The following is a 13,636-nucleotide window of genomic DNA, read 5'->3' as shown; positions in this document are numbered from 1 at the left end:
AAGTTCCACTTTACAAACAAAAAATGTCAATCTAATATACCCCTCTTTTGGAATGTGTTGAACCATTTGCTGGCCAGAGGAACCAATAACACTACCACAATCAATGCAGTGTTAACACATTCTTTCACTCTATGGGCAATTTTTCATCTACAAACCAACAATGAAGAATGTCAGTGATGATGATGTGTAATATTTTTTAATATCACTAACCTGCAGGGAAGAGAAGCTTATCTACTACATGAATCACACCATTGGTAGCCATTAGATCTTTCTCCTTAGAGGCAACACCATTGATGCTAATGGAGTCATTTACCTATGAAAAAAATATATGCATCAGAGCACTTGATTTATTGTCCATTTACCTGCAATAAATGCAATACTGTGTTATTAAACTATGACTTAATGTACCCATAGAAATCAGGCAGTAGTAGATAGCTAGATAAATGTTCTAACCACTAAAGACATATTTTATTCGCCTTGGTAACATACACATATAGATTAGATTCCAGTGCACATGGAGTTTCTGTTGTATGGATTTCATGCATACATACTCAACTATTTAACCTAAGTACATACTTAAAATGTACTCAAATGAACAAAAAGTGCTAGTAGTAGTCATGGAAGCAACTATGTGTGTTGAAACCCCATTGCAATACCATTGAGAGCTTTCCAGTTTTTATTTACGTTTATCTCAAAGGCAATATCTCTAAATATACAAAATTCTAATTGCCCTCATATAAACTATGAAGAGTTTATCAATTATAAAGAGTTTATCATGATTTTCAAATTATTATAATTTATTTGCCAATTGCTTTTTCTACCGGAATAGTTCATGATATAACCAGACAGCTTTCGGCACCCTGTTACTGTATACCTTTAGTAGGGTAGTAGGGATGTCAACATCAAAGTCTGTCTGTCTAGCTATCTATTGTATTTTCTCACTGCTCTTGACAAAGCAGCCCAATAATGATTTTGAAGTAGAAGAGGAATGGACACACAGCAATAAATACACTTTACTGTAGGGTATGCAGTATGCTTTAGGGGTGCAATCGTTGTTAATGCATTTATGGTAAACAAGATTTTAACTTACAAGTTTAAACATAAGGTTCTTTCCTTGGAGAGATTTCACAATGTTGGTTACACCAGGCTCAAATCCACCACCAATGAATACTCCTGGGGCCAGATGGTAGAGAAGAATGTTCTGCAGGGCAAGCTTGTTATCTAGTAACACATCAGACAGAATATATGAAGCAAACAAGAATTCATTTATCTATTAAAAAGGCAAAATAACTAAGTTGGTGTCTGCTATATATACACAGTATATATTAACTTTCCTCAGTGGTCAGTTTGTTATTAAGACTTAGTACAAACAATACTCATTTATACAGTAACTGCATTGTTGTTGAGAAAAAAGCAACCCCCTCTGGTTGATTAACGTGCATTGCAATGGTTTTAACAAACTGTTGCAGAGTCCTATCTATTTCTTCTCTAATGAACAAAAAAGTTTGTTGTCTGCAGAGTGAATCTGAATAGTAGTGACTTTTTCATTATTAGTCATAGTAAGCTGATGCGCTTGCAGGGTTCAAATGAGGTAATTTCAGTGTTACCACCCCTTTAGAGGACATTATCTATCCCTTAGGGAGCATCTCACCAAAAAATGATTGTTGCAGAGGATGTCTAAAATCTGACTTGTGTCTTCATGCACACTTCTACGAAAATCAGTAAGCCAATCACATAGGCAGGAAATTATATTTCTGGGGGTGTTCCATCAGTGGTGTATGGAACGCCTTCAGGTTGCCAAATTGCATTGAATTACACAGAAAAGTGCAGTGCTATAGAGTGAAAGGAAAGGTCATTTAATTACAATATGGCTTCTGTAGCAACTGTTATATACTATATCTTTCTTTTTCTATATTTTTTGAGTTACCCCTTGATACATAGTTTCATATTGCTTTTTGCATATGTTAAACTGAAAATGTTTAACAGTATTACTAGTTACTTAGTTAAACGATTTCTGAAAGATATTTTTTTACACTCAGCCTGCTATTGTCGGCACTGAAGGCAATCTTTGGTTAATATCTATAAAGCTTCAAGTGACTGATAGTAACACAGAATATTAGGCTGCCCTTAACCCCATAGGACATTTAAAAATATATTATATATATATATATATATATATATATAAATATTGTTATGGGGAATACATACAAATTTGTTAATCCTTTTAAACCGTAGATGTTTCTTAATACATCACAAAATCTTAACAGCTTGAGGTTTTATTATTTCTATTCCTTGTAGGAATGAACTTTTAATGGCCATTCATCACAGACATCTTTCCTTAAGATTTTATGTTCATTTAAACTATTTTAGGCATGTTATTTACTTGTAATTCTTTCCATTGTGCAGAAAACCTAAAGCACTGAGACTTCTGCTGGGTGCAACTATCTTGGTTGTTATGTTATCAGCCCCAGCAGACTCAGAGCTCTCATTCCCAATCACCCTTCTACCAGCAGCTACATACAGTAAAAGGCAATGTAGTGAGGTGAGGAGTGAAATTAATTAGACACTCCCAGAACAGGAGAGAGCTATGGCATGAAGGAGGGGGCTGTGCTAGGGAATTGACTTTATTTAAAGAAGCCACATTTTTAAAAGCACATTGCAAGTCAATAAAAAAAGGGATTACAAAAAATAATTTATCTAAAAGGTGTGCAAAACCAATATCTCTATAGTGATCACTACAAAATATGTGTGTGAAAAAATAAGGTTAAAGGATAAGCTCACCTTTCATAACATGTTACATCTTCTCCTCCCCGCTTGGTATCATAATGTTTAAAAAATGCAGCCGTGCGGGGTTCCACCCGCCCGCGTCACTCATTGACAGTATTCTGTGAATGGGAAAACTACAAGTTCCAACAGTCTTTGCGGCTATCGGCTTGTAGTTCTTAATAGACATTGAGCCTTCCTGTCAGTAAGTATCTGCTTACGGGATGTACGAGCAAGCAGATACAGTGACAGGTCAGAGGGAGACCTGCATGGCAACAGTGATCCTCTGATGGCTGGTTCAATGCTTTGGAGGCTCTAGAAACAAAAAATAATAAATATACATTTTTTTACCTACAAAAAAATGTGCATATATTATTTTTTGTTAAAAGGTAAACTCATCCTTTAACTCATATTAAACCATAACATATAAATCACTTCTTCATAACAAAGAAGTAGACTTCAAAGAAAAATATATAAAAGTCCAAATGTGAAATCTAGGAAATTATGAAAGTACATGTGTAAGAATCCCAAACCACCTCACAGACAAGTATGTCAGTTCCCCTGCAAACATGATCTCCAAATGATAAGAGATTTTACAGCACAAAATCATCCAATTGTGGGGCCACCACTCAGGATACTACTGACTCCACCACCTCCACAATCCTGAATATCCCCTGAAGACGTCCGTTGCACACGCGTAGGGCGAGGCCAGTGGCATATGATGTTGTACACCCACTGTTGATCCCTCATGTGGTGTGTTTCGCCTGTGTTACTCTAACTTTTGTGAGCATACAGTGGGGTAAAAAAGTATTTAGTCAGCCACCAATTGTGCAAGTTCTACCACTTAAAGAGATGAGAGAGGCCTGTAATTGGCATCATAGGTAGACCTCAACTATGAGAGACAAAATGAGAAAAAAAAAATCCAGACAATCACATTGGCTGATTTGGAAAAAATTTATTTGCAAATTATGGTGGAAAATAAGTATTTGGTCACCTACAAACAAGCAAGATTTCTGGCTCTCACAGACCTGTAACTTCTTCTTTAAGAGGCTCCTCTCTCCTGCACTCATTACCTGTATCAATGGCACCTGTTTGAACTTGTTATCAGTATAAAAGACACCTGTCCACAACCTCAAACAGTCACACTCCAAACTCCACTATGGTGAAGTCCAAAGAGCTGTCAAAGGACACCAGAAACAAAATTGTAGACCTGCACCAGGCTGGGAAGACTGAATCTGCAATAGGCAAGCAGCTTGGTGTGAACAAATCAACTGTGGGAGCAATAATTAGAAAATAGAAGACATACAAGACCACTAATAATCTCCCTCGATCTGGGGCTCCACGCAAGATCTCACCCCGTGGGGTCAAAATGATCACAAGAACGGTGAGCAACAATCCCAGGACCACACGGGGGGACCTAGTGAATGACCTGTAGGAATGACCTGTAGCTGGGACCAACGTAACAAAGGCTACCATCAGTAACACACTACGCCGCCAGGGACTTAGATCCTGCAGTGCCAGACGTGTCCCCCTGCTTAAGCCAGTACATGTCCGGGCCCGTCTGAAGTTTGCTAGAGAGCATTTGGATGATCCAGAAGAGGATTGGGAGAATGTCATATGGTCAGATGAAACCAAAATAGAACTGTTTGGTAGAAGCACAACTCGTCGTGTTTGGAGGAGAGAGAATGCTGAGTTGCATCCAAAGAACACCATACCTACTGTGAAGCATGGGGGTGGTAACATCATGCTGTGGGGCTGTTTCTCCGCAAAGGGATCAGGGCGACTGATCCATGTACAGGACAGAATGAATGGGGCCATGTATCGTGAGATTTTGAGTGCAAACCTCCTTCCATCAACAAGGGCATTCAAGATGAAACGTAGCTGGGTCTTCCAATATGACAATGATCCCAAACATACCGCCCGGGCAACGAAGGAGTGGCTTCGTAAGAAGCATTTCAAGGTCCTGGAGTGGCCTAGCCAGTCTCCAGATCTCAACCCCATAGAAAACCTTTGGAGGGAGTTGAAAGTCCGTGTTGCCCAGCGACAGCCCCAAAACATCACTGCTCTAGAGGAGATCTGCATGGAGAAACATAGGCATGCATGGGCCAACATACCAGCAACAGTGTGGGCCAACCTTGTGAAGACTTACAGGAAACGTTTGACCTCTGTCATTGCCAACAAAGGATATATAACAAATTATTGAGATGAACTTTTGACCAAATACTTATTTTCCACCATAATTTGCAAATAAATTCTTTCCAAATCAGCCAATGTGATAGTCTGGATTTTTTTTCTCATTTTATCTCTCATAGTTGAGGTCTACCTATGATGCCAATTACAGGCCTCTCTCATCTTTATAAGTGGGAGAACTTGCAAAATTGGTGGCTGACTAAATACTTTTTTGCCCCACTGTATCTACTTTTAATCATGTGGTTTTAGCATACTACTCTATGGACTTTTGTTCTTTCTACTACCATTTATTACTTTGAGGTGCTGGCTTTGGATAACCAGTGAAGGATTGTGGAGGAGGTGGAGTCAATAGTATCCTGAGTGGTGCCCCCCCAACTGGATGATTTCTGTACTGTTGACCCTGCCCCCTTGACCCTGTCCCCACACATCTCCTACGCTCCCTCACCCACATCTTCAATCTCTCCCTTTCTACTGGCGCATTGCCCTCCCCCCTAAAGCATGCGCACATCACTCCCATACTCAAAAAACCCTCCCTGGACCCCACCGACCTGAACAACCTTAGACCCATCTCCCTGCTGCTATTTAAATCCAAACTCCTCGAGCGCTTAGTCTATAATTGCCTAAGCTCCCACCTCAACGACAACAACCTCCTTGATCCCCTACAGTCTGGCTTCCGTCCCCTACACTCCACCGAAACCGCCCTACTCAAACTCACCAACAACCTGCTAACCGCCAAAGCTAATGGCCACTACTCAGTCCTCCTACTCCTCGACCTCTCCGCGGCCTTCGACACAGTTGACCACCCCCTCCTCCTTAAAAAAACTATACTCCCTTGGCATCAGAGACTCCACTCTCTCCTGTCGCTTCTCCTATCTATCCCAGCGCTCCTTCAGTGTTACCTATAACGCTGCCACCTCCCTCTCTCCCCCTCTCTGTTGGGGTCCCCCAAGGCTCTGTCCTCGGGCCCCTTCTCTTCTCCATCTACACCTCCTTCCTTGGCCAACCGATACACTCCCACGGATTCAACTACCACCTCTACGCCGATGACACGCAAATCTACCTCTCTACCCCTCGCCTCACCCCCTCAGTCTCTGCCCGAATCACCTGCCTACTGAACGACATATCAGACTGGATGTCACTCCACTTCCTCAAATTAAACCTTTCCAAAACCAAGCTCCTAGTTTTTCCCCCAGCCCGTGACCCCCCCCCCCTCCTTTCCATCACGACCAATAAAGCCACCATCAGTCCCACCCCGCAAGCCAAAGTTCTAGGCGTCACTCTAGACTGCAATCTGTCCTTCCAGCCCCATGTCCAATCGCTGGCAAATTCATGCAGGCTCCACCTCCACAACATCTCCAAAATACTTTCGTTCCTAACCCCAGACACTACTAAGCAACTCATTCACTCCCTTATTATCTCACGACTCAACTACTGTAACTCCCTCCTCACCGGCTTACCTCATCACAGACTATCCCTGCTTCAGTCTATCCTGAACTTAGCGGCCAGACTCATCCACCTTACCAACCGCTCTGTATCCACCACCCCCCTCTGCCATTCCCTCCTCTGGCTTCCAATTGCCCAACGCATAAAATTCAAACTTCTAACATTGGCGTACAAAGCTATTCATAATACTGCCCCAAACTACCTCACCGGCCTGATATCCAAATACCACCCAACACGTACTCTTCGCTCCTAACAAGACCTCCTACTCTCTAGCTCCCTAGTCTCCTCCTCCCATGCCCAACTCCAGGACTTCTCCAGGTCTTCCCCCATCCTCTGGGACTCACTACCCCAATCCATCAGACTGTCACCTACCATCCTCACCTTTAGGCGTACCCTGAAAACCCATCTCTTCAGGGAAGCCTACCCCGCCTTCACCTAACAGCTGATCTCCTCCACTCCTCCTACCTCTTCATCCCCCCCAGCCATTTCCTCCTGTACCACTATCCCCTCCCTCCTAGATTGTAAGCTCCAAAGAGCAGGGCCCTCGAACCCCTCGTGTATTGTATTGTTACTGTATTGTCTCATGTACTGTCTCCCACTATAATGTACAGTGCTGAGCAAACCTTTGGGCGCTATATAAATACTGTATAATAATAATAATAATACTGTTGATATTTTATCATTTAAGGATCATTACTGTTTAGTAAGGGATATGACACACTTGTCTGTGAGGTGGTTTGTGATTCTTAGACGTTGACTTTCATCATTTTCAAGATTTTACATTTGGACATTTATATATTTTTCTTTGAAGTTCACTTCTTTGTTACGTATAAATGAATTATATTTGTAACTATCAGGTTGTCTAAACCCTCTGATCTGCTTTTCAAAAACAGCGAAGTAGAGTATGCAACCTAATATAAATGGAAATTAAATTTCATACTTTAAACCAGTCTTTCATAGGCCAGTCCTCAAAGGACCAATGCTAGGTCATGTTTTCATATCCTTTTATTGAAAGGAATTATTAAAATTAAAAGTTTTAAGCTGGTATTAATTAGCACAGCTGTGAAAGCTCCCATAACTCTGAAAATTAAAATCTGTTAGTGGTCCCTTAGGACAGGTTTAGGAAACCTAACCAAACCAAACCTACTTTTCAGAAATTCAATATCGCTGCTGCTAAGGTCTTTGAAGGCATCATTGGTAGGGATGAGGAGGGTCCAGGCTCCAGGTCCTGAAAGAAGCTCTTTCAGATCTGCATGTTGGATCAAATCTAGGAAAATGCTATAAGCAAAAACATAAATAAAAGGTTACCAGTGCAAAAAATTCAAATGAATATTAATATAATGCACATCATCATAAGGCAGACACTAAATCCTGGAATGACCTCGAAGATCATCAATGCTGACAAAAAAATCAGGAACTGTTGAATTGTCAACAAATGGCAATAAGCCTTATTATTTGTTATTTTCTAGATGTTTGCCAGTTTTAAAATATATTAATATATATCAATGTCAAAACTACATTAACACTGCATCACAGGCTGCAGCACTTATATACTCATCTGAAAAGGAAAATGTAAAGTGCAAAGTGTAGTTACTAATAGGAACTGATGAGAATTTATATACATAGACAGCAGGTATCTGAAATCTCAATAGCTGAGAGACTATGGGGTTGATTTACTAAAGGCAAATCGACTGTGCACTTTGCAAAGGGCAGTTGCTCCAGAGCTTAGTAAATGGGCAGATGCTCTGCTGACTTCCATCAGCCAATCATGCACAAGCAAAAATGCTGTTTTTTAAATTTTCCTTGAATATGATTGAGTATTCTTTGCAAAGTGAAGCTTTACCTCATTTACTAAGCTCTGGCGCAACTGCACTTTTAGAGTGCAACTGCACTTTGCAAAGTGCACAGTCTAATTGCCTTTAGTAAATCAACCCCTATACTTTGCTTTCCTCAGCGGTTCTTGCTCAGCTTCATTGCCACTTGCAGTATTTATAAATATGCCTTTTTTGTTATGTTCTTTTGTTAGTAAAGAATATTTCATAGAACTTTATAAACAATTGGATCCCCTGTTTCCTGTTTTATGACAAGGAGGTGGGGAGGAATAGAAAAAGCAGAATTCAGTTTAGTTCATTTATACCGTCATGTAAATAAAAAATAAAATATTTTAATATGCTATCTTAAAGTTAATTTAAAATAATTTTCCAAATAATAAAAGCCTTTCCTAGAATACAGTTTGTAGGTATTTTCTTTTCCAGCAGCATGCCATTATTTTATACACATGATCAATCCAAGCAGCACTGTGTACAATAAATGGGGTCATTGTGGTATACTGTAATCTAAAAGAAATGTTAAAATTACTGTACGAACCACAAACCAAAAGTCTTCTAATAAAGCTCTGCCAAACCAAAATGAAGTAAGCTTTCATAAATGGCTTTCTAGCTATGTCAAAAGGCTCATAGCGGTTTATGAAACGTTTCATAAACCTGTGCTGTAGAAATGATTGATGAAAACTGCTCAATCAGCAAATCTAAATTAGATGTTTGTATTTCCAGCAAATGAGCTCATGCAGAATACATTTGAGCAGAAAGACATTTCTTCCATATCTGTCTTTTAACAACCAAACCCTGTTGCATTCATTTGATGCATATATGCAGTGATGTGGTTCCAGAATAGCTACATTTGCTGTTTGGTGAAGTCTTATTATGAACTGTGAATAGTCAAGAACCCATTGCTCCCTGTGGTGGCTGTGAGCATCATTGTTTGTCAATGTCTCTATAAGCAAAGCTCATATGAACACTGCCTCTGCAACTGTAGAAGATAATAGAATTGTGTAAGAAAGATAATTGAATTGTTCTTTTCTGTTGTCATCTTGTAAGGGATATCTTACCTACCTATCCTACCTTTAAAGCAACAATAAAAAGTAGAAACTAAAGTTGGGTACACACATTTTTTTTTGTTCAACCAGTGGACTGTATTCTGTATCTACACAAGCGATATGGATGCAGAAATCCCCCCTGCTGTGAAATTGTACTCTGACAGCGGGAACTCCTCATCTGAATCAGAATACACTGATCAGCACTACTGCCAATTGGCTGCAATCCTCTGATCGAAGGAAGTTTTCCAGCAGGATTGTTCAATAGACACTGATCTAACGATTGACTTCTGTCGAACTGGAAGGGCTACACATATATCAGAATTTCGCTGCTCCCTGCTGAACTGGCCTATTTTCATTCCATATGTACCCAGCTTGAATAGGTTGAATGATCCATCTAATGGAACTGATGAACACTAGGTCCTTCTAAAAGAAAGTATCTTTCATTCAACAGTAACTAAGTTTACTGGGGTACAACTGATTCCCAGCGTCCTCAAAATGTAGTGACGCCAGTCACGCCAGTGGTCTTTGTTATGCTATAAACATAATGTAGGCTGAAAATTAGCTAATATGGAACTAGTATACTTGGACAAGCTACATGGGTCTTCGATTAGGGGAGAACTTATTTTCCATTGAAAAAAGACTGTTTAGGAGGTTTGCATAAATGCATGAATCCATTGCTTTAGGGGATTAGGAAGAATTTTTTCCCTATTGTACCAAATTAAACCATGCTTTATAAGGGCTTTCTTACCTTCCTCTCAATAAACTACAGGCTTGGGGTTCTGAGGATACAAGTTTAACTGTATTTATTTTTTGGGGTTTGACTGAACTCAGTGGAGATGAGTCTTTTTCCATCCTGAATAACTATGTAAATATGTAAGCAGGGCTAATAAAAAATGTAATCATTAATCAGGAAGTTACAGCCATGACCACCCTGACAGCAAGTAGTCTGACCAATACTACTGCAGGGAAAATACCACTTGCTCTTTTACTACAACAAGTGGTTTCAAAGTGTAAAATGATATCAAAGTAACTTTTTTCAAAAACCAGATACTAATAATGCAGCGTACGCACATTTGCTGTTTTTTTTAAATTAGCTTTCTCCTCTGAGCATTAAAAATGTCCCCTGGCCACACTGCCACACTCGCATTCTATTAGTGCCAGAAAACAAGGAACAGAGGGCACACCAGCCTTGTGCACTACCTTTGTGATAGCTTTGTTGTATTAATAAAATAAATATATACTCACAAACAACTCAATAATAAAGGCACACAATGTACTCAAAGTGACCTGATCACTTAGGCAAGTCCCAAACATAAGCAGACCCTCCAAAAGGTTGGCGCGTTTCGAGGGCGGATTACCTCTTCCTCAGAGCCAATCATGGATGTTACACTGAAAGTCCTTATATAACAAATGGATCAAATCACAAGATTTATTTCTTGCCAGTGCACTGCTCGTGAGCACAGGAGATTGTTCTTCTTTGTTCTATTAGTGCCCCCTGTGCTGTGTGCTGCCAGAAATTCTGTAGAAGTCTCCTCAACCTCCTGCCTAAAATTCAATTGCATGTGCACACAAAAGCAGCATGAGAGCAAAACAGCGCAGTTGTCACTCACCACTGTGTCCTGCTCATGCTACCTATGTTTGATGCACTTTGAATGGCTGAATGTACAATTGTAGTTCCAAGCTGGAATGCACACGCTAAAGAGACTCCTATGAGACTCCTATAGAACTCCATAGATCCTGGCGGTACAGGGGGCACAAACATAATAGGAGTGTAGCAGCATGGATGGAGGACAATTCAAAAGGAAACTCAGAGGAGGAAATGTATAAAAAAAAAATAGCAAAAGCATGCAAGTTATATTAGTATATAACTTATATTATATATAAGTATGAAAAAAATACTTTAATATCACTTTAAGTAATATCCTACAACCTATATTTTTTTTAACTACAATAGCAGTGGTCAGGTGTTACTGTAAGAGTGAATATGGCTGTTAATATTTGATATTAGTTTCCAGGAACAGAAGCTTCAGTGTCTGGCATATGACATACATTTAGTCATTGTAAGAAGTCTGCACATCTGAAGTATTCTGGTGACAGCCAGAGCAGTAAAAGAGAATAATAAAACCTAAGGCAAATAAAATCACACTAAGGCACTAAAGTCTAAGACAAAATGAAAATATTGGTTTTGATTTACTAAAGGCATATAGGCCGTTTTGCCTTTAGTAAATTAACTCCATTAGTTCTAAAAAAGCTATCATAAAGTAGAGAACTCTACCTGAAACGCCTATCAAGGCTCAAGATGTCAAAGAATGATTTCTCAGCAGGCTTGATGATTTGTTTGAAGGCGTGAATGGCACCATTTCTTCCCTCTTTGCTTCCACGAATCATGCAGGAGTTTTCAATGCATACAGCCTAACATTTGAAACAAATGGAGAATGTTAGCACTACCAGAAATAGAATATAAAGTTGGTAGGTAAGTAAACTGCAGATCCCATGTTTCCCCATTGGATATCAGTATGGGGGACAGTAAACAATTCTGTTTGCATAGTAAGGCAACTTTAAACAGTATCAGTGAGACAGATTATATAACAGATTTACTGTAAGAGCTCAGCTTCATTCATAAATTCCTCTCTCTGCTGATCCAGTGTAGCACAGAGACAAGATAAAACCTGCTCCTGACCACTTCCTAATTGTGTCTGTTTGGAGTGAAAGTCTGTCTTATCTTCAGTGCTAAATTGGTTACTGACCTGTGAAAATCTGTCTTACTTGCTGCCCTGGGTTGCAGGCACACGGGTAGTAAAAACATAGAAAAAAAAAAATGTTCACTCTGCTAAATTACAGGAATCCTAACTACTACCTGTTACTAAGAAGCCTAAATCATATAAAGAATTGATATATTTAGCAAAAAGTTAAAGGAGGTTAAACTTACAGTGCGGTAGACAAACACTCTCAGAGTCTTTCCACCTAGGGTTTCCAAGACCTGTCCATTGTAAAGGCTATTAAGAACAAACTTTTGCTTGATGATGTGATTCTGCAGAATGAGTTTAAGGAGACGTTGATCCATTCTCATTGTTTCCTCTATAAATAAGACAAATGCAGTTTTACTTTTACAAAACAATCCATACTTCTACTAAATATAACCTTATGGTGACTGCATTCGAAAATTTAACATATCCAAAGTAACAGTTCTTAACCCAACAATAAGCAGATATTTATCTGTGTACAATTCTTACAGTCTTTTTTTCCTACTTCACAGCCCTAAAAGTTAAAGTAAGCTCTCTCTGACCTTGGTGGTTGCAGACATTCTGGAGCAATTCATCTTCATCTCATAAGAGAAGAACTGTAGTTGGGATCTAGTCAGTTTCTGTGAAGTTTTAGCAATGCCTTTCCAGCCTGCTCTGTGTTTACATTAGAAAGTTAGAAGGCTGCCAAGTCACTGTTAGGAGAGGAGAGTGAGCTAAAGCTGCTGAGAAACTGACAAGAACTTAACTTCACTCAATTTAATTTGCATTTCACTATCAGGATTTAGGGACAACTCAAAATGTTCTGCATAGTGTTTGTCATTGATCAGTTGAGTCACAAGAGCTGATAATCTGAAGGAATGGATAAGCCAACCACTTCACTATTCAAAAGTGGAATCACAGAAGCCATATTGTGAATGTGTGTGTTGGAGCTTAGGGAGCTGACTATTCTGTGTTGGAATTTTGTTTGTGTTTTTATATATATATGTCAGCTCATACCTCATACGTGCAAGCAGATACACTCTAAAAGGAAGTATCAAGCACTGCGGTAGTTCATTGAGAACTACAAGTCTACAGCCGCAAAAGGCTATCACCATTTCTCTGCTTATTTCTCACCAGGAATACAGTTGCAAGAAAAAGTATGTGAACCCCTTGCGCTGTGCTCTTGCAGTCATTTTTACAGGACGACCAAGCCTAGGGAGAGTAGCAACAGTGCTAAACTTTCTCCATTTGTAGACAGTCTGTCTTACCGTGGACACATGAAAATCAAGGCTTTTGGAGATACTTTTGTAACCCTTTCCAGCTTCATGCAAGTCAACAATTCTTGATCGTAGGTCTTCTGAGAGCTCTTTTCTGTGAGGCATGGTTCACATCAGAAAGTGCTTCTTGAAACCAGTAAACCCAAAACAGGTGTGTGTTTTTTAAGGGCAGGACAGCTGTCAGCAACACATCCAATATCATCACACTAATTGGAGTCAAGGTTGGCTCACTCCTGGCTCCAATTAGCTCTGGGAGAAGTCATTAAGCTAGGACCTCACATACTTTTTCCTCCCTGCACTGTGAATGTTTACATGTTATGTGCAATTAAACCATGGCAACATCTAATGTTTGTGTAGTATTATGT

At 39.6% G+C, this 13,636-nt stretch overlaps 1 protein-coding gene across 14 annotated transcripts in view; it reads right to left on the bottom strand.

Moving 5' to 3' along the window:
• POSTN (periostin) overlaps positions 1–13,636 on the bottom strand; it is an 82,510-nt gene that overhangs the window by 24,124 nt on the left and 44,750 nt on the right. For all 14 annotated transcript variants that reach the window (XM_089690827.1, XM_089690832.1, XM_089690829.1 and 11 more), the window contains exons 10-14: positions 12,201–12,349; positions 11,547–11,683; positions 7,544–7,674; positions 1,091–1,221; positions 211–313 (exon numbers count right to left, since the gene is read on the bottom strand). In XM_089690827.1, coding sequence (XP_089546953.1) covers positions 211–313; positions 1,091–1,221; positions 7,544–7,674; positions 11,547–11,683; positions 12,201–12,349 — 651 coding nt within the window. The remainder of the gene's footprint in view (positions 1–210; positions 314–1,090; positions 1,222–7,543; positions 7,675–11,546; positions 11,684–12,200; positions 12,350–13,636) is intronic.

This window comes from Staurois parvus, unplaced genomic scaffold (genome assembly GCF_062004578.1).
Source record: "Staurois parvus isolate SC_StPar_1 unplaced genomic scaffold, SC_StPar_1.0 ptg000544l, whole genome shotgun sequence".
In the NCBI taxonomy this organism is placed as follows: domain Eukaryota; kingdom Metazoa; phylum Chordata; class Amphibia; order Anura; family Ranidae; genus Staurois; species Staurois parvus.
Note: the sequence above shows the minus strand (reverse complement) of the source record. Positions and strands in the feature narration are given on the sequence as shown.